We start from the raw sequence: 20,695 nt of genomic DNA on the forward strand, positions 1-20,695 counted from the left end.
TTCTCCGCGCTCTCTGATACAGCGTGGTGGTTCTCAGCTCTCTTGGGGAAGATAAATTAGGCCATAACAGTAGCCTGTTTTACAGCAGAAGAAAAGTAGGTTTTGAGTATAATTTCCTTCTATGCCGAAGAATGGTTTTCTGTTTTAGGTGAGTTTCTTTTATTTGGCAGACAGAGCAAAAATTAGATTGCAAATGAAATAATTTTTCGAGCGATGTCCTCAAGCAGTTACTGTGCCTCTTCCTTTCTGCTGCCAAACTCTTGAAAGAATGAAAGACACACATTTTTACCACTTTCTCCTCCCTCTTACTCTCTTTGGCAAAACCGTGTTCCGACGCACCAGAGCTACTGACCTTGTTCACACAGCCCGCCGCCAGCCTTCTCAGCGCCAGATCCGGGACTTCGTCTCCGGGTTCGTCCTCTTCAGCCCCTGCCCGTAGGGCTGATGTCCCCCCCGCAGGCTGTCCCGGCTTCAGCTTTCTTTGCACATCCCTGGCTCTCCTCCGCTCTGACTCGTCCTCTTGTTTCTCCTTCTCTCTCTTGCTCCCAAAGAATCTTCATGAAGACGCTCTGCTTTTTCTTTTCAGTTACGACTGTGTGTAGTATCGTTCCTGTGGTTCCGGCAGTGGATTTTTCTGTGGACTCACTAACGTTTCAGGACAGACTCTGGAAGAGCTGTAATTGCCCCATAGCTTAACTTGTCACCTTCTCCTCTGATGCTGGCTTTTCCCTTGAGCTGTTGTTTGTTTGAGTCATGGTGCCGTTTTCATAAGCGTCATTACACTTAATCTGGAAGATTACAATGAAGGGCTCTGGCTCTTCATATCATTGTCTGCTTCCCCCATTTCCACACACTGAACACGATGTGGTTACATTCCTATCCATCAGTATAGATATAATTACATTCCTCCTTTATTCAAACCAACGGTGATTCTTCTGCGGTCACAGATTCTTCTGCAGACACCACAAACACCAGTGTTTCACTGAGCAATTAAACCATCAATAGTGTATCACCGATGTAGCTACCCCAGTCTCTTTCCTGCACGTGCTCTGTTCTCTAGACAATCTGGATTTGCAAGTGTTTCATCATTTGCTGCGTCCCACTTTCCGTTCAGATCCTTCCTCCTGTGGTGAATACACCTCACTCATTTATCCTGTCTGCGGTCGGCCACACCTCAAGTATGGTGGTCTCTATGAACCTTTTCCTTATGCTCTCAAGCAGATATAATCTCCTGGCTTTCCATGATGCAGGATTTTACCTTTTTTTCTCCCAACCTACAGAAAAGATGCTTCCCCCCGCCCAGCTTACGACATTATGAACTCCGCATTATATTTGCTAGTCTTTGTATCCTCCACCACTCTTAGCACAGAGCTCATTACATGGACAAATACATACGCAGTTAGTTTTACTTTCTTTTGATCATTTTGCATTTATTGGACAAGGTGATTTGTGACCTAAACCAGAAGTTGGTTCAGTGCATTTTATACCATCATTTACAAAATGATTTTTATGAGACTAACTTTTGAACAGGTCAATTCAGCTAGATAACACAAAGTTTTTCAATTTTATGTCAACACTTTTTCGTTTTTAGAGCTGCACCCGCAGCATAAGGAGGGTCCCAGGCTAGGGATCCAATCAGAGCTATAGCTGCCGGCCTATACCACAGCCACAGCGACGTGGGATCCGAGCCACGTCTGTGACCTACACCACAGCTCACAGCAATGCCGGATCCTTCACCCACTGAGCGAGGCCAGGGATCGAACCTGCAACCTCATGGTTCCTAGTCAGATTCGTTTCCACTGCGCCACGACAGGAACTCCCAACACATATTGTAATTCACTGGACTTTTAGAACATTGATGGCTGTTACAAATAAACCTAAAATTTTTTGTAAGTTTAACATGATAAGAAGTTGTTTCTGCTTATGTTAATAGTCCAGCTCGATGTACCAGGTAGCTCTCACCTCCAGAATGTTTCAGAAGCCCAGGTTCCTTTTTTCTTGTGGCTCCACCATTTCTTAGAGCCTTTCGTACATGGGCTAGAAGAGAGTGAAGGAAAATTACCTGTTTCTCAGGGAAATAAATGCCGGATTTCGTTAATTTTAAAATTCAAATTGCATCAGTCACCTTAGGCCAAGTTTTGCTGTGGTAAGGAACAACCCTAAACTATCAGTGGGCTACACCAGCGAAGGTGTGTTTTACCTGCACTCTCCACCGTCGCTTGCCTGATACTGTCTGCTGCATTCTAACACCCAGGCTTTAGAAGAAACTCCTGTCTGGGACGTGACTGGTCTCATGGTAGAAGGCAAAAAGAAACACTTTTAAAAAATGGCACACATCATTTCCACACGCTCTCGTTTTTATTTGGTCAAAGTAAGTTACACAGAGAAGCCAGACGTGAGCGAGATGAAGAAGTAAACTTCCCCACGGACGCGGCAGAAGCACGTGGCCAGGTCTGACGTCAAGAACAGGGACGTGCACGCCTTCCCAGAAAGGAGCAGTGCTTGTGTTTAAGAACAATGCAGTGGGGAGTTCCCGTCGTGGCGCAGTGGTTAACAAATCTGACTAGGAACCATGAGGTTGCGGGTTCGGTCCCTGCCCTTGCTCAGTGGGTTAACCATCCGGCGTTGCCGTGAGCTGTGGTGTAGGTTGCAGACTTGGCTCCGATCCCACGCGTTGCTGTGGCTCTGGCGTAGGCCGGTGGCTACTGCTCCGATTCAACCCCTAGCCTGGGAACCTCCATATGCTGCGGGAGCGGCCCAAGAAATAGCAACAACAACAACAACAACAAAAAAAAAAAAAGAACAATGCAGTGGACTACACTTTTTGTCACATTTTAATATTTTTCAAATAGGGTATTTTTGCAGTCAGTGATAAATTACAATTACTTGGCAGAATCTTTTTTCTCTTTAGAGACACAGAAATAATAGTGCATCTTACATTCAGTAGCATCCTAGATGCGGAGTTCCCTCATGGCTCAGTTGAGGATCTGGTGTTCCTCATGTGTGCAAAGATGCTCAGTATCTCTAATCATCAAGGAAATGCAGGTCGGAACCACAGTGAGCAGAGGAGTTCCCACTGTGGTACAGTGGGCTGAGAGCCTGACGGCCATGGCTTGGCTCACTGTGGAGGCACAAGTCTGATCCACAGCCCACACGGTGGGTTAAAGGATCCGGCCCAGGAACCTCCATATGCCACAGGTAACAAAGAAAAAGAAAGAAGGGAAAAAAACACACTGAGGTGTCACCTCTCACTTGTTAGAATGGCTCTTATCAAGGAGACAAGAAATAACCAGCACAGCCGAGATGTAGAGAACAGGGAAGCCTGTGCCGTTGGTGAGAATGCAAACGGGTGGAGCCGCTGCGGAAACAGTGTGGAGAGTCCTGGGAAATTACACATAGACCTGCCACATGATTCCACTGCTAGGTATTGATCTGAAGAAAACAAAAACATGAATTCAGAATAGATGTGTGCCCGCATGTTCACTGAAGCCTTATTCACAGTGGCCAAGATAGGGAAGCAACCTTTTTAAGGGTCCACTGATGGCTGAATGGATAAAGACGTGGAGTATATATGCTCGGTGGAGTACTGCCCGGCCATGAAAAGGAACACATCTCGCTACTTGTGGCAGCGTGGATGACCCTTGAGTGCCTTCTGCTCAGTTGAAAAAGCCAAAGACAAGTACCATACAACCTCGCTTATTTGTGGAACCTAAACAGTTTTAAACCAAGTTTAGATACAGAGAGTAAATCGGTGATGGTCAGAGTCAGGGGTGAGGGGTGGAAAATAGATGGAGAAAGTAAAAAATACAAATTTTCAGTTATAAAATGAATAAGCCGTGGGGATGTTACGTGCATGGAAGCTGTGGTTAATAATACTGTCTCACCTATCTGGAAGTTGCCAAGAGAGTAAATCTCAAATGTTCTCATCACAAGAAAAAAATTCTTGTGACTGTGTATGGTGAGGGGTATTAATTTTTAGTATATGTAGTATTTGGAAAATGGGATCACTATGTGGGAAAAATATTTCAGATGGATCTCTACCTTATACCTTGTGAAAAGGTGGACCCCCAAATGGATGAAAGACCTACATAGAAAGTTAACACTGATAGAAAAGAATTCCCATTCCTTAAGGGCATAAAGGTAGAGAGAGGCTGCTTAAATAAGACCCAGAAAATGCAAAGTATAAGGAAAACATGGTTGGCTGTTGCTGCATCAAAATGAACGATTTCTTTCAACGAAGGACATCCAAGTAATTTCCCAGGTGATAAATCACACAAAGGGATTTATACCTTGAATGTACAGGAGTTCCTGAAAATTATCACAAAAAAATTTAACCTACCTCAAGAACAAAAGTTGGACAGAAGATAGGGATGGGAATTGCATAAAAAAGGAGTTCCCGTTGTGGCGCAACGGAAATGAATCCTACTAGGAACTACGAGGTTGCTGGTTCGATCCCTGGCCTCGCTCAGTGGGTTAAGGATCCGGCATTGCCCTGAGTTGTGGTGTAGGTCACAGACGCGGCTCTGATCTGGCCTTGCTGTGGCTGCAGCTCTGATTAGACCACTAGCCTGGGATCCTCCATATGCTGTGGGTCTGGCCCTAAAAAGCAAAAAAGAAAAAAAAAAAATAGAAGGAAATTTCACAAAAAAGTCCAACAAGTGTATGAAGTTCAGACTCATTAATTTCAGAAAAATGCAAATTAAAATCATCACTCTATACATAGACATAAGCCGTTATCCTAAAGTTGTACATGTCATTTCCATCTGTTTTATGCCATTGACAAATCAGACTATTATTATATGTATTTTAAAATCTTGCACAAAATGTTTTTAATGATGTAACCTTTTGAAAAGGATGTATGCTTTTTTCTCATTCAATATTATCTTAAAAGTTTTGTCCATATTAATATATATAGATCTGTCTGATCCATGCATTTTAACTGCTGATGGGTTTTTCCACTGCATGAATAAATTTCAATTTATCTGTTTCCATATGATAATCCAAATGCTTCTACTTTTCTACTTAAATAATGCTGCAGTGGATGTTTTCTGTGTGTCTCCTAGCGCATGCACGTGAGAGCACACACTCGTGTGTACAGTTAGAAACCAAAGTGCTGGACTGTGGATTAAGTGCATCTTGTATTTCACTGTATACAGGAAATTGCTCTCCAAGGTGATATGCCAGTTCATACTCCTCCTGTGTATGAATTTTGTCCCCACCTTCTAGCCAAGACTTGTGGTCTTAGCAGATTTAGCATGTTTTGAAGTCCTGAAATAGTATAAGGGAACCATTTTAAGTCTGTTCTCCAGCAAAGTTTCATTCAAGACTCCCTGTGGACATGGATGTAAGCCTATGAACTGTCTTCTAGTAGGATCCCATCTCTTCCACTTACGCCCTTTTGACGGACTGCACCTTCTAATATTTCCATCGGGGTGACAACGTCAGATGCCCTGTTGGGAGCCGGCAGGCATGAAGAAGAGAAGTGATCAGAGATGAGACGAGCAATTGGTAGGACCGTGGTAAACTCAACGGTGCTTCTGGGTTTCCAGCCCCTCCCAGTTCTGAATATTTGAAATCGCTAGCCTACACTATAACAGTCATCCGAAGCCCAGCGTCTTAGAAATCTTTATGTATGAAGTGTTTCTACGTAAAATCTCCACATTTGTAAGTCTTAGCACCTTATTTAGCCTATTAAATTAGTCAGTCTGAGCTGTGGATCAAACAGCGTACTTTTGTAGGTAATGCTGCTTGGGTGTGTGCATGGTTGATGTTGTGACAAGCCAGTGGACCTACTCCATTCACTGGCCTAGGTTTTATGTGTGAGGAAAATGTGTACTTTTCCTGAATTAAGACCAGTCTGTGTTCATGTTCTGCTGTTTTGCTTACTGTCTCACATGAGAGTGCTGTGTCCTTGTTTCTGCTGAGATTTTATTAACTGAGCATTGATCATTGATTGTTTCAGAGTTGTTTATTCTCCTAAATTTACAAAGCCGTAGAAATAAATTATTAGATCACTTCAACTGGGTATAACCACCAGTAGTAGCATAGTGCTTAGGAATATAGATCAGTACTGTCTAGTGGAAGTATAATGCAAGTCACAAATGTAATTTAAAATTTTCCGGAAGCCATACAAAAGGTTTTCTTTAAATGATGAGATTGATTATAGTACTATTTCAGGTAAATTAATTTATCCAAAACGTCATCATTTTTATGTGTAATTGTGTAGACAGTCATTGAGTAGATATTTGGCATTATTTTCACAGTAGATCTTCAAACATGGTATGTCTTCTGTGTTTAAAGCACATGTCAGTTTGGACTACACACATTTCAAGTGCTTAATAGCCGCTTCAACTCACCTACGTTAGAAAGGTTCTTAACTCCTTTGCTTCGTCTGCTAAAGGGGAATCATGATACTACCACCAGCTTTGTCTTTTGTGAGGATCAAACGAGACAGAGAAGGTGTTTAACGTTTGTTAGTGTCTCCGCAACCACTAGACGGTAGATAGATGTGCACGAGGATATAGCTAAATGGGCATAAACTCAGGCTCCCACACATGAACTTCGGTTAGCTTCAACACAGCAAGCCGTTTTTTCCTGATTCAGGTGCCACTTACACGCTAATATATACTATTACACGATAATCTATTTAAGCGGGGTCTTGCCTGCCTGGTAGTTTTGAAAAAAAAAAAAAAGTTTCATACATTTTTAAATCAAAAGAGAAAATACCTTCAGGAGTTCCCGTTGTGGCTCAGTGGGTTAGGAACCCCATACCGTCTCTCTGAGGATGTGGGTTTGATCCCTGGCCTTGCTCCATGGGTTAAGAATCCAGCATTGCCTCGAGGTGTGGTGTAGGTTGTAGATGTGGCTCAGATCCGGCGATGCTGTGGCTGTGCTGCAGGCTGGCGGCTGCAGCTCTCATTCGGCCCCTGGCCTGGGGACCTCCGTAGAGTCACCGTTCCTAACTGCATGGCCCTGAGAAGAAAAAACCCACCTTCATAGTTGAAGACAGTAGGGGGAAGGATTATACTCTTGCTGTAGAGCTTGTTCTGTGTTCCTCCTTCTGCTTGAAGTTGGTTCCGTAGAGACAAAGGTGGATGGACCCAGAGCCTTGTTCATTCTGAAACCTGTTGACTGCCTTCCTTCACGTCCGCCAGGTTCATTCTTGACCCAAGCTTGCTCCTCCGTCTAGAACTCCCTCCCTCCTTCCTGCCCCGGGCCGGCCGGCCTCTGCTGCTTCTCCAGCTTAACAGTGGAAGCGTCCGTCTCAGATTTTCTCTCGTCGTCTTTCTTACCCTGGGTCTCACCTTTTATTCTCCACCTCAGCATCACCCTTGTCTCCTGTGTGAACCCATATCATAATTTCTAATTATTCGCTCTTTAATTTAGTTGTTTTGTTGGTTACAGGCTTTTTGCCTTATCAGGGCAGGGCCTCGGTCTCCCTTGCTTACTAATGAAATCTCAGCAACCAGATGGTTCATGGCACAAAGTAGGCACCAGGTAGTTTTATTTATTTATTTATTTATTTATTTATTTGTCTTTTTGCCATTTCTTGGGCCACTCCCGCGGCATATGGGAGGTTCCCAGGCTAGGGGTCTAATCGGAGCTGTAGCTGCCAGCCTACGCCAGAGCCACAGCAACGTGGGATCTGAGCCGAGTCTGCCACCTACACCACAGCTCACGGCCACGCCAGATCCTTAACCCATTGAGCAAGGCCGGGGATCAAACCCACAACCTCATGATTCCTAGTCGGATTCGTTAACCACTGTGCCACAAGGGGAACTCCCCCCAGGTAGTTTTCGAATGAACTGAGTGAGCACGTGCTAGTCCCTCCTGTACAGAGGTGCTTTCAAAGGAGGAAGTCACAGAAGTGATTTGTTAAACTAATGTATCCACATCGAGAATCTCTGAACCCTGCAGGAGTCTTTATAACATCGTAAGTTCCCCAAGCACGGGCACTGTGAATTTGAATCTCGGTGCCTCCCAGCACAGGGCCTGTCACATACTAAACATGCGTATTTATGTCCGCTGACTGAGTTGTTAATTCTGATGTGAAGTCGTAGGCAGGATACCTGTACTAGGAGGATTTTTATTCTAGGATAACATTTGAGATGGGTTAGAAAAAAAACAATGTGCATAACTGATTCAAAACCAGGTTGCTATAATAGCAATGCAAAATCTTTGTATTTTCTGTTATAATTTTTCCTAAAAGGGACCTGTTGGCTTACCTGGAGAAGTTGGGGTGACTGGCAGCATTGGCGAAAAGGTAATTTCTTCCATTATTTTGTTCAGTAGTAAGGATTCTAAGCTAAATTCAAAAGATAGACATTCATATATTTCGTGAATTAGAAATTAGAAGTCACTCATAAGTTAAAACTCATTACCTGTACTGAATCTCTTAAATATATTGAAATATAGCTAATAGCATATATGTTTCTAATTTTTAAAAGGCAGAGTACTCTTTTGGCTATAATGATGTGCTCTAAAGAGGAAAGATGAAATTGATGGTCTAGGTTTATGGCTTGAAAATATTTAAATCTACTTTGTGAGACTAAGCCTGTAAAGGAAACAGTTTTGAAAGTGATGAATGAGTTATTACTATACCTAAGTTTCAGTCACAATCTCTTTCTATCTACTTGGAATCGAGTATAAAATTACTCATGGATTTTTTTGGCTGTTGTGCTAGAAATTGCAATTTGCTCAGAAATTTTTAGAAATCATTATCTTGAAGTGATTTTCCATATTGAGTTTCAAATTTAAGAAAGTCTTTTTTAAAAAATAATTATTTGAAATCAGCAAGACCATTTAAAAAATTTTTTTATTATTTTTTGCTTTTTAGGGCTGTACCCATGGCATATGGAAGTTCCCTGGCTAAGGGTCAAATTGGAGCTACAGCTGCCAGCCTACATCACAGCCACAGCAATGCCAGATCCTTAACCCGCTGAGCAAGGCCAGGGGTTGAACCTGCATCCTCATGGATGCTAATTGAGTTCTTAACCTACAATGGGAACTCCTAAAAAAATTTTTTTGAATGCAGTCTTATAATGGACTGGTAGGTAATAAACCCCAAATTTCTGATCTTTGACTGAAACTTAATTTGCTGCATGTAAATTGTAAGCATGCTAGTCTAGTATGCAAGGCTACTATGAATGCTAGCATGCTAGTCTGTATATGCTACACTGTGCTGTGTATGCACCTGGTATACTATGCATGCTAGTATTCTAGTCTAGTATGCTATGGATCCTAGTATGCTAGTTTAGTATATTGTATATACTATACTATGCTGCGTATGCAACTGCACATGCTAGTATGCTAGTCTAGTATACCACGCATGCTCGTGTGCTAGTCTAGTATGCAAGGCTGCTCTTTGTGAATAATTAAATAGAGCCAGGATTGGAAGTAAATTAGATAATATTCCAGTTCTTTCCATTGGAAATTTTTAAGTCAAACTAACATTTTTTAAATTCATCCTTTTCTTCCCACATCCAAACTGGTCTCTTCCTGGTTATCTCGCTGTCTAGTTGTGTGCCTTACACCTGGCTCTGTTCTTCCAGTCTTCCGTGAAGGAAAGCATGAACCCGTCTCTGCAGTTCCCTCTTCCTCCATCCTCTGTGTCTCGTCTTTTAGCAGGTCTGAGACGTTCTTCTCTGTGAGGTACCCTTTTTAGTAGTCAGTCCAAAGCTCCTGTTAGTTGATCTTAAATTTACCACATCATACTTGCCCCGACCTTCCCCTTCTGTCTCTAATCCAGCCTACGTGCTGTAACCAGAAGGCTAATTATGGTGGATCACGAAGAAGCATTTTGAAAAAGCTTTATTAGCTCCCTGTTGTTGAAGCCTGCTAACTCCTCTGCTTTGCTGTCAAGGCACCGCATGAACTGCCTTAACTTAGTTCATCCAGCAAGTGTCCTGATGCTCCCCAGTATTAACCTCTCTTGCTCCCCTGTCTCAGTTGTTATGTACTTGTTCCTATTCATGTTCTTCCTGTTTTCTTTGTTTAGCGTATCCTCTCCCCTTCCCTCTGTCTATTCCAAGCCAAACTCTAGTAGTCAATTAAATCCCCACCCTCCACAAAGTCTTCCCAGATTTTATTCCAGTTCTACCTGATTTCTCCCCTTCCTGGTCTTAGAATAAGCATCACACAGTTTGAACTGTAATTGTCCTTCAATTAATTCATCTTCGTTAATGTCTCCACTTACCTGAGGGTGGAGTCTAAGTCAAATTTCTATTCTCTCCTCCAACTCTCAGTCCATTAAAAGTAGTCAATATATTCGTACTGATTTTTTATTAACAAGATTCAAATGTAAAATGACCTCAGTTCAAAGAATTTCGTAATTTTTGTCATTTTGATTTAGAAATTTCTGTGTTAGGTTAAAGAGTCTACATTAATATTTTGAAAATTCTTGGAATTTTTATGTGAATCCCTTTAGAATTTAATCTGCTGTGGCATATTGGATTGTTATGATTATGCCTACTGGTGGCGGGCAGACCACAGAAAGAAAATTTTGTTCAGTGGTTACATATGGAGTTAATTTTTATATTATGTTTTCGTACTTTTTTATTCTCACATTTTATGTCTCTCAAAATTATAAGAATTTCTACTTGCAAAATGTTAGCATATGATGCATGCTCAATTTTAAATCCTGCTTATTCATAATTTCTATTTTCCTCACTGTAATAAGATGTTAATATTGTATTGCTTGGAAAGTATCTTAAGAGGATTTTTATTGTATTAAAAGCTAGTGACTTCAGGGTAAAAATACAAAATTTATAAATTAAAAAATTACTGACAGGATGAGTTTTCAATCTAGGTTTAGCTCATTTGTGACTAATTAACATGCCTCAATGGTTTTGTTTGTTTGTTTTATTTTTAAAAGGGACAGCGAGGAAGTCCAGGCCCAGTAGGTCCCCAGGGAGACAAGGGTGCTATGGTAAGAGCTTCGTGATTGGAAAAATAAGTTTCCAGGTTAAGGCATCCCAGAGATGGAGTTGCCTTGAGTGATATTTAAGCAAGTTAAAAACATCATTTTGTAGTAAATTTCTACTAGAATAGTCTTCCCTTCTAAGCAGTTTACCACTCGGATGCTGATTGGCACTACAAAGCACGCAGATCCGATGGCTTGCTCAAATGGATCTATCGTTTTAAAGAAGAATTAAACTATCATAAATTCACTTAAGTGAATGAAAAAGAAAATTCACTTAGGATTCTCTTTTTCTCTTACAGCTTATGGTTTATATGGTGCATATTAACGTTGCCACTTTTCCATGAGTCTGTGGTCACTGTAATTCTTTGGTATATGAAAGATGAGAATCTAGAATTTCTCTTTCATTCTTCTACCTTTAAGATGGTAATAGCTGATAAAAGTTCTGTCTAGGTTGCAGGTTTTTAGTTTATGAGAGTTTCTAAATGTGGTATGAGCTAGGACAAACAGTTATTTTCAGTAGAAGAATCTAGCTTTCAGAAAATATGTTGTGATGGATCTGGTGGCACATGATACTATCCACAAATTCATTGTACCTAAGTTTTTCTTCGGTTTAAACTTCTGTATCATCAGTAAAGCACTGCAAGATTAATTTTTTACCTATCTCCAATTTCTGTCAACTAGGAAATTTAATACAGCCATAAGGCTAATTAATTTATGGAATTATTACCTCCGAAGACATTTTCTGAATCATTTCAATATGGTTGATACCACAAAGGTCGCGCTCCTTCTAAAATTTGAAGACTAGCGTGTTGGTACACAGTCGTAGTTCTTAATTACCGAATTCCTTGACCTCTGAAGATGAAATGATTCTGCTGTCTGTGTAACATGACATACTCTGTAGCATAGCGCAAGCTATGGAAAGGTCAGATGAACATTCTCTTCTCAGGAGGTTATAATACTTGACTCTAGCCAGCAGATTTCTTTTCTGGGCAGAGTTTCTAATAAAAGTAAAGCAGCTTCTCTGGAAAGCCCGTTTTTACTTCTCTGGTCTGTCTGTGGAACATCTCCTGTGGTGTCTTATGTCTTGGACGGTCGAGGGAGATATTAGCAAATTATCATTTTTAATTACTCTTTATAATTTACTGGTGTGTCGTCAATGAAAATAATTAGATATGATGGAGAATTTGTCTTTTATATTTTTACTTAAATTATAGGGCTATCCGGGTCCTCCTGGGGTTCCAGGACCCATGGGTCCACTGGGATTACCTGTAAGTATAGAAAGACTTTATATTCCTTTCTAAGAGGGCTGTTTAAATTTTAATCCATGACCTTGGTTAGGCTGTGTTTTTGTGCAGACTAAATCATGCCTGTGTTAACAGAGGCTGCTTCTCTCCCCGGTCAGTGCAGGGCCACCTTGAATACTTCCTGGGATCTTGATTTTCCTCACTGCTACTTGCTCTGTTGTTTACCACTCACTGCTAAGACTACGAATTTACACCCTAAAACTGCAAAACATTTGAACTCTCTTTGGAATAACCACATATAAGAAAACAGAATTAGTAATCAACCTTACAAGTAAGATGGATTGTATAAACAAAGCACAAATGCAAGTTCCAAGTTCTTGGAAATTTGCAGATATTCACAAACAGATAAGATTTGTAGAAAATACACCTTTATTAACCAAAAATTGAGTTTTGAAAAGACTCCGCTTGTGTTTGCAGAAAGATAATGAAATATTATTTCTAAGGAAAGTTTTCTTATCAGAATTTTACAGTTATTGTGAATTTAAATGTGAACAATATCAGCCGTTGTGATCCCCCAGGCCGAGGTGTTATCAGAAACACTTTGTGCTGGTTTGTGAAGCTTCCATTTTGAAGCTAAGCCCAGTGTTTCAGCCCAGTGTTTTGAAGCTAAGCCCAGTATTGATAGGAGGGTTGTTGACTCTAAAATTAGGAAGACTGATTTAAGGCACAGTTGCCCATCTCTTTACTCAAGTAAGAGGCATTTTAATTCTGTGAAAGTTTACTCTTTTTATCTACCTAATGTTATGTAGTTAAATACATTTTGTTTTCTAAGTAGGTCTTTATTGGAGACTATCGGGTACGAAAACAATCATAACTGACTTTGTCATAAATAACAACTTAGTCTTCATTGAAGGTTATTTTTTGTGACATCTTAATTTGGAACATTTTGTGGCATTTTCATGGTAAAAGAAAAAAGTCTTTTTTTTTTTTTTTCTTTGTCTTTTGTCCTTTTAGGGCAGCACTCACAGCATATTGACCCAGGCTAGGGGTCTAATCGGAGCTGTAGCCACCGGCCTACACCACAGCCACAGCAACGCCAGATCCAAGCCGTGTCTGCCACCTACACCACAGCTCGCGGCAACGCCGGATCCTTAACACACTGAGCAAGGCCAGGGGTTGAACCCACAACCTCGTGGTTCCTAGTCAGATTCGTTTCCGCTGCGCCACTGTGGGAACGCCAAGAAAGTCCACTTTTAAGTGATGGGTGATTAGAAGTGTCTGGAATAAGGACGAGGAAATCTTGCGAGAGTAGATCCTTTGATGGACCAGGCAAATGAGTGCCTCCTAAAACTACATGCTCGGTGATATTAAACATTCATCATCCGTTGATCAGGATGGAAACACCTAGACGTTAAATTCCTCCAAATGGTAGAATATGTCAAAAGCAGAATATTGGGGGACGGAAGTATGGTAATTGTTTAATAATTCAGGCATATTCTCAAAGGAGACTGACCAACTTTATTTTAAGAATTCCCAATGGAGTTCCCACGGTGGCTCAGTGTTAACCAACCCACCTGGTACCCATGAGGATGCAGGTTCGATCCCGGGCCTCTCTCAGTGGGTTAAGGATCTGGCACTGCTGTGGCTATGGTGTAGGCCGGTGCCTCGCCTGGGAACTTCATATGCTGCGGGTGCAGCCCTAAAAAGACAAAAAAAAAAAAAAAAAAAAGAATCCCAGGTAGAATGACCTGACCTGTCACAAGAAGGGTTATAACTGCTATTCTGGTGACCTCCCTGTGAATTCTGTAATGATGTTTACACTTGCACCATATGCAGGGTCGTGTTGGGGCAGGAGGTCCGCCTGGGAGTCCAGGTCCGAAAGGACGGAGAGTAAGTCACCTGATCGGTAAAGCACATTCACCTCGGAACGATGCCCTGATGACGCGCTGATGACGGGCTCTGCAAAAATAACCCTGCGGCTTCGTCTGTTGTGCTTAGACGGCGTTGGGTTTTCCCTTGTTGTCGTTACATTAGATGACCTTCCTGCATTCATTCAAATGTAATTCATAACCTTTGTACTTATAAAACCATGCTTTTGTTCCATTTTGTGTTTTAGAAATTTCACTTTTTGATAGAGAATTCTTCTTTTATTATTCCCATCTTTCAGTTTCTTTCTTTGGGAGAATTGTGAATGTGAAGATGTTTTAAATCAATTAGTTTTCTACTCACAAGAGATGTGTATGGCAGGGGTCGTAACAGCATGGCCAAGTGACCGCAACAGGACACGGAATGGTATGGGCCTCACACGGTGGCCAGTAGGTTATTCACTGCGCATAGGAGATAATAGAATCATTGTCTGTTAATCGTGCGTGAGAATTAAAAAGCTTTCACTCTTTAAGGCTTCTTCTAAACATTAAATCCTTTTTTTCTTTCTCCAAAGAAAGAAAAACCCCCATTTATTGCATGCCTGTCTTGTGCCAAGCACTTTTACATATGCTGTCTCAGCTGATACTCAAACCACGCTAAGTCAGGGAGCCACTTATCTCAGAGATTGCTATCGAGGAAAACAGGGCTCAGAGAGTTTCAGGTCTGTGAGCTGTGGAGACAAGGTCCGTGGTCCACCCAGGATTCAAACTGCGTGTGTCTGACTCGAAAGCGTACGCCTGTCGAGACTCTGTTGAACAGTAGAGTGTTTTTTCCTGATTTATTTAATTTGTGGGCTTTAAGAACCTGGTTTTCTCCCTTAGCTTTATCCTGACTTTTATGGCTAGTGAAGAAAGTATTTAACAATTCTAAAAACATGGCCTCCAACTAACAAATTAAAAAAAAAAAAAATGCAAACTGCCATTTCTCGTTGGCAGATGGGAGAATCGTGCCCAGTTTAAAATAACTGTGATTTCATGTGCTGGGTTTTAGGTGAAGATGAAAGAAAGAGGGAGAATTTTCAGTGCTATCATTTCTTTTCTGAAAGACTATTTTCCTTTCTGGGTTATGGAGTTACAGGCTGTGAATAAGCCTGTTGGTGACATCTGTTTTAGCCCAAAGGAGGTTTAATCATAAAATATAAAGTGGTGGAAGACGGTCTGCAGCCTGCCAGGCTTCAGTACTCGGTCAGGCCGGACGTGTCCACGTAACTTGCTATTACTCGCCGTGGGGAAGTTCAGCCGGTTTTGTGACAGATGAAAAAGAAAGAAGGTTCGTTGCTTAAGTAATTGCGGTTCTGTCCGTCATCCAGGCATAAGCCGTGTGCCTAGGCAGGTTCCGACCCACTCGGGCTGTGTCTGACGTCCTGCGGAAAGTTCACACTCTCTCCAGTTTCCTAGCCTCCCTGTGATCTCTGGGCCAATTCTTATTCCTCTTCCCTGACCTGACGCTTTGTCTTCAACTGTCTCCTCCTCAAGGGCCTGTCCTCCTCTCACCCTCCAAATGCCTATTACTGATTCTCTTCCACATGGTTTTTCATAATTATTTCTAAACAGGTGCTTTCTAAACAAGGGCTTCTTGTTTAAAAATAAGAGCTTTGGAAGTTCCTGTCGTGGCGCAGTGGTTAACGAATCCGACTAGGAACCATGAGGTTGCGGGTTCGATTCCTGGCCTTGCTCAGTGGGTTAAGGATCCGGTGTTGCCTTGAGCTGTGGTGTAGGTTGCAGACGCGGCTCGGATCCCGCGTTGCTGTGGCTGTGGTGTAGGCCGGCGGCTACAGCTCCGATTAGACCCCTAGCCTGGGAACCTCCATATGCTGCCGGAACAGCTCAAGAAAAGACAAAAAAAAAAAAAAAAAAAAAAAAAAAAAAAAGAGCTTTGTTAAGTACAAAAGTGCTTTCTTTACCAGAGAAAGTTTCAGGTAATAAATGGTTGCTGGGAATACAAAAAGGGGCTGAAGACCAGAATATTTGAGAAAGAAAATAGTACCGTGACGTTAAGAACATAGCATTATCCCTCCCAGCCTCTTCTCCCATCAATCCATTCTCTGCTACGGATGTGGTTTGTAATACACATCTTTTCTAATGGTTTTCACTCACATGCGCAGCCTGCTGAGGTAAATGAAAACGGTGTCTGGTGGGGCGTTCCCGTGCCCCAGCCCCTCCCGGCTACCCAGAGCCTGAGGGAGTCAGCGTTTCCAGCACACTCGCAGGGCTTTCACGACAGAGCTGGACAGCAAGCTGGCATACTTGCCCTGAGGCCACACAGAACTATCTTTATGGGACCGGTGCTCCTGCGCGCTTGCTGTTCCCAGGTGTGACCATGTTCCCATCATGCATGGGAGACCACGCCCCAGGGAGCCTGCCTGCGCATCTGCCTCCCGCCCATCCGTCCACGCGCATCCCTCCCTCTAACAGGTGCCAGCTTCCCACATCTGCCAGGCCCTCTCCTAGTATCATGGAGGATTCAGGGTAACTATTTCCAGATCTGGACCCCATGGACTTTATCGTTTACTGACTTACAGTCCAGTATCTCGGAAGCATCGTGCAGATTGACAGAGAATAAGGAAAGCTGAGACGAGCAACAGTGCCACCTCAGGAAGCAGCCTAAGCAGCTTACATCAGGAAATGTGAAAGTCATATAATCCTGCCATTTCTAGATCTGAAAAAGGTAACAGAATTGGCTGAAAATATTTATATAGTTTAGGATTCTTAGATGAGAGAGTTGGCATAAATTAAGATACTATTATTTATCCTATATACTTTAAGCTTTTTTCTTTTCGCCTGCCAAGTTTGACTAAAGGAATAATTGAAGTGAAATAATGTAATATACCAAAGCTAATTAATATAATACCATTTTTTTTAGGGCTACACCTGTGGTGTATGGAAGTTCCCAGCTAGGGGGTCAAATCAGAGCTGTAGCCACAGGCCTGCATCACAGCCATAGCAACACTGGATCTAAGCCGTCTCTATGACCTACGCTGCAGCTTGTGGCAACACCAGATCCTTAACCCACTGAGGGAGGCCAGGGATCGAACCCGCATCCTCAGAGAGACAGTGTCCTAACCTGCTGAGCCACAATGGGAACTTCTGTGCTTCAGTCCTTTTCCTCACGTCCACGATACAAGCCAGCGATGTCTCCACTGCAGGTCCAGAAAGATCGTGGCTTAGCACTTGAGGTCACCAGGGGTCAGTACCAGCTCAGCTGGTGTCCTCCCGTCTCTCTCTGGGCAGGTAACCCACCTCACTCTCTCTCCAGTACATGCCTCTCTGTCCAGCTCCCCTGACTGGAGAGGTGACACCCACAGCAGAGCTGACCTTATCTCCTTTCTTGCCCACGAACTGGGCCTTTGATCATGAAACAACTGTTTTTTTTTTTTTCTTTTTCTGCTGCATCCATGGTATATGGAAGTTCTCTGGCCAGGGTTCTCAAATCTGAGGCCCAGCGGCGGCAACACTAGAACCTTAACCCACGGTGCCAGGCCAGGGATGGAAGCCATACCTCCGCAGCGACGTGAGCTGCTAGAGTCAGAGCCTTAGCCCAGGGCTCCACAGCGGGAACTCCTGATCGCAAGACAACCTTGGGTTGCATACCGTTGTCTAGATGGGTGATAGGGGGCATACGACTGAGTAATTGCTTATTCTGACTGTGGTGCGGAAAAGACCGAAATGGCTATATTAGAAATTTGTGCAGTTTCACAACCTTCTGTGCAAGAGGCAGACTGGGTAGGCCTGCTCCGAACGGTGGCCTCTTCGAGGAGATGCATGTCCCCTGGGAACGCGGCTGTCAGGATCTGCATTTAGGCTCCACGCCAGTGGCACCTGGACTCCAGGGGACGAGGAAGGGCTTTTTCTTCTCCTGAAAAAAAACTTTGTTTATAACAAGAATCAGAATCAAAAGATAGTTTCCACAAAATCAAAGATAATATCAGTTTTTGTTGAAGGGAACATTTTTTTTCCAGCTTTACTAGCCAAGAGCCAGAAAATACTTAAGCCTCTGAGTAATTTAAAGTGAATGGAGGTCAGGAGTTCCTGTCGTGGTGCAGTGGTTAACGATTCCGACTAGGAACCATGAGGTTGCGGGTTCAATCCCTGGCCTTGCTCAGTGGGTTAACGATCTGGCGTTGCCGTGAGCTGTGGTGTAAGTTGCAGATGCTGCTCGGATCCTGCGTTGCTGTGGCTCTGGCGTAGACCGGTGGCTACAGCTCCGATTTGACCCCTAGACTGGGAACCTCCATGTGCCGAGGGAGCAGCTCCGGAAAAGGCAAAAAGACAAAAAAATAAAATAAAATAAAATGAATTGAGGTCAAGCAAAGACAGATATGGTTAAAAGGAAAAAAATCAATACATGTTGATTGAATATCAATATATATATATATTTTCATCTTTTAGGGCTGCACCCACAGTATATGGAGGTTCCCAGGCTAGGAGTCTAATTGGAGCTGCAGCTGCTGGCCTATACCACAGCCACAGCAATGCGGGATCCAAGCTGTGTCTGCAACCTACACCACAGCTCATGGCAACAACGGATGCTTAACCCACTGAGCGAGGCCAGGGATTGAACCCGCAACCTCATGGATCCTAGTCGGGTTTGCTAACTGCTGAGCCACAATGGGAACTCCAAAATCTCAATATATTTTGATTGAATTAGAAAGACATTTGTTCTGTGAATAAGGGCCGTTTCCTTCATTTATAGTTTCTTGAACTCAAGTGTTACAGAGATGGGCTTGGAATGCCCATAAAATCTTCCTAAATAAACAAGTGTGCAGTGTATGTTAAGGCTTTAATTAGTCATAGTTTATTTAATTTGATTGTAGCATTTATATGGAATAGTGATTCTGTCTCCTATCATTTAATACCTTTGGTATTATACTGGTTATTCATGAATTTGGTTAACTCTAAGATTATTGCCTATAATTCAAATACTTGATACTTTGCAAAGCAGTTTTAGTTGATGCAGCTGAGCTTCAGATTTGAGTCTAGCTTTTAGAAGCTCCTAATGGCCATTCGCTGTAGCCGACTTTGATATTAGCAAAAGAGGACAAAGGAAAGATTGGTTGTTGTTTTCTTTAGCCTAGCCGGAGTGTATTCTTCAAGGGCTTGATAGATAATCAGATATAAGGCAGGTATTAGAAAAAAATAGCTTTATACCCAATCAGGTGCCTATTATAACCCGTTTTTCTACTCTTTTACAGCTCGTCCTGAGCTGGTTTAGTCTCAGGGTCAAAGAAGCCGTTGGCACTAACCCAGAGATAGCTTCTACACCCGGTGTCAAAGTGACTCTATTCACTTACTGACAGGATTAGCTCTCACTTATTTCTAACATTTAAAAAAATACTATAAACTTCAGAAAGCACAGTTCTTCAGTCTTTGAACATTAGACGTTGCGTGACTCAGACCACTCACTGGTGTCTCCAGGCCTCCGTTTCTTCATCTTAAAAAGCAGGGTTTAGATCCTTCAGCCTTGACGGCGGGTGGTCTAAATGCCGAGGCAGAAGCTGGCAGTTATTCACAAGACTTTTTCCTGAGCTCCGTGCAGCCTTTTCTCATACATATCTAGGCAACCACTTAATCTTATTTTATTCAAGAAATGAGGTTTTTTTTTTTTTTTTTTTTTTTTTTTTTTTTTTTTACCACCTTTGGGCCAAATGACTGAAAATTTTTTTAATTGCTGTTCTGTGTTTGGGGGCCTTTTGAAGCTTTCTGCTTAGGCTGCTAACATTAAACCTGGCAGAGTAACTTCTCAGTCTCTAGCACTAGCCTTGGAGGTGTCTGTCTCATTGTGGCTAACGGTCTAGAGCCAACCCCACCATCTCCGCCCCGCTCCCCACCTCCCACCCGGAACTTAGCTTCCAGTTTGTTTTTATGTAAATGTTTTCATCATTCTACTGGGTACATACTAACCAAACATCCAAGAAAGACAGGAATTTTGTGTTGCCAAGGAGCTAAGTACCTAATTACCAGTGGACATTTCTAGATCTTGAGTGCTAACCTCACCTTCCTTTTCACGCTTCCCCAGCCACGTTCTGTTGTTACTCCAAAAAGCGAGCAGGGTGCCGTCTTACACGACAGGAAAAGGGAAACAGGCCAGAAGGCGCCAGAGAGAGGGAATCGTACAGGCCGCTGAGCATCGAGGACAGAGGCGGTTATCCGAGGAGGTCCTGGGGCCTTTGCGCTTTAAACGTCACCCTTCTTTCCGTCTTCAGTTACTTGACTGTCGGACGTTCCTGGGACGCCCCCACCCCAGGCCTTGCAGTTACCGTCTCTCCTGCCAGAATGTCTTCCCCAAGTTGCCAGCATAGCCCGCAGCCTCCCCTCCTTCAGGCCCGGCCCCTGTCCTGTCTCGGACACCCCATCCGAACGAGGGTCCCCCCCAGACTCTTTCTAGTCCCTAACCCGCTTTATTTTCCCTCGGTTTCTTGACTAGCCCAGGTCATTTCATGTTGTAGCTGTAAATACGTGCTTTTGCTTGTTTATGAAGCCAGGCATTTGTTTCTTCTCCCTGCCATATCCTCCGGGCCTAAAACAGGACCTCTCTTACAGGAGGCACTCAGTCAGTGCTTGCTGAAGAAATAGCACGCGTTGAAAGTTATTTGTCTATGAAATTA

At 42.8% G+C, this 20,695-nt stretch overlaps 1 protein-coding gene across 38 annotated transcripts in view; it reads left to right on the forward strand.

Annotated features, from left to right (window-relative positions):
• COL24A1 (collagen type XXIV alpha 1 chain) overlaps nt 1-20,695 on the forward strand; it is a 330,869-nt gene that overhangs the window by 171,772 nt on the left and 138,402 nt on the right. For all 38 annotated transcript variants that reach the window (XR_014844919.1, XR_014844921.1, XM_085024166.1 and 35 more), the window contains 4 exons: nt 8,210-8,263; nt 10,874-10,927; nt 12,136-12,189; nt 14,002-14,055. Coding sequence is in view for 36 of the 38 variants with exons in the window: in XM_085024166.1 (XP_084880292.1) it covers nt 8,210-8,263; nt 10,874-10,927; nt 12,136-12,189; nt 14,002-14,055 (216 nt within the window). In the remaining 2 variants the exon portion in view is untranslated. The remainder of the gene's footprint in view (nt 1-8,209; nt 8,264-10,873; nt 10,928-12,135; nt 12,190-14,001; nt 14,056-20,695) is intronic.

Source organism: Sus scrofa, chromosome 4, assembly GCF_054392235.1.
Source record: "Sus scrofa isolate SSC_HxYL_T2T_F1_AM1 chromosome 4, Sscrofa_HxYL_maternal_Yorkshire_Landrace_v2.0, whole genome shotgun sequence".
NCBI classification, from domain to species: domain Eukaryota; kingdom Metazoa; phylum Chordata; class Mammalia; order Artiodactyla; family Suidae; genus Sus; species Sus scrofa.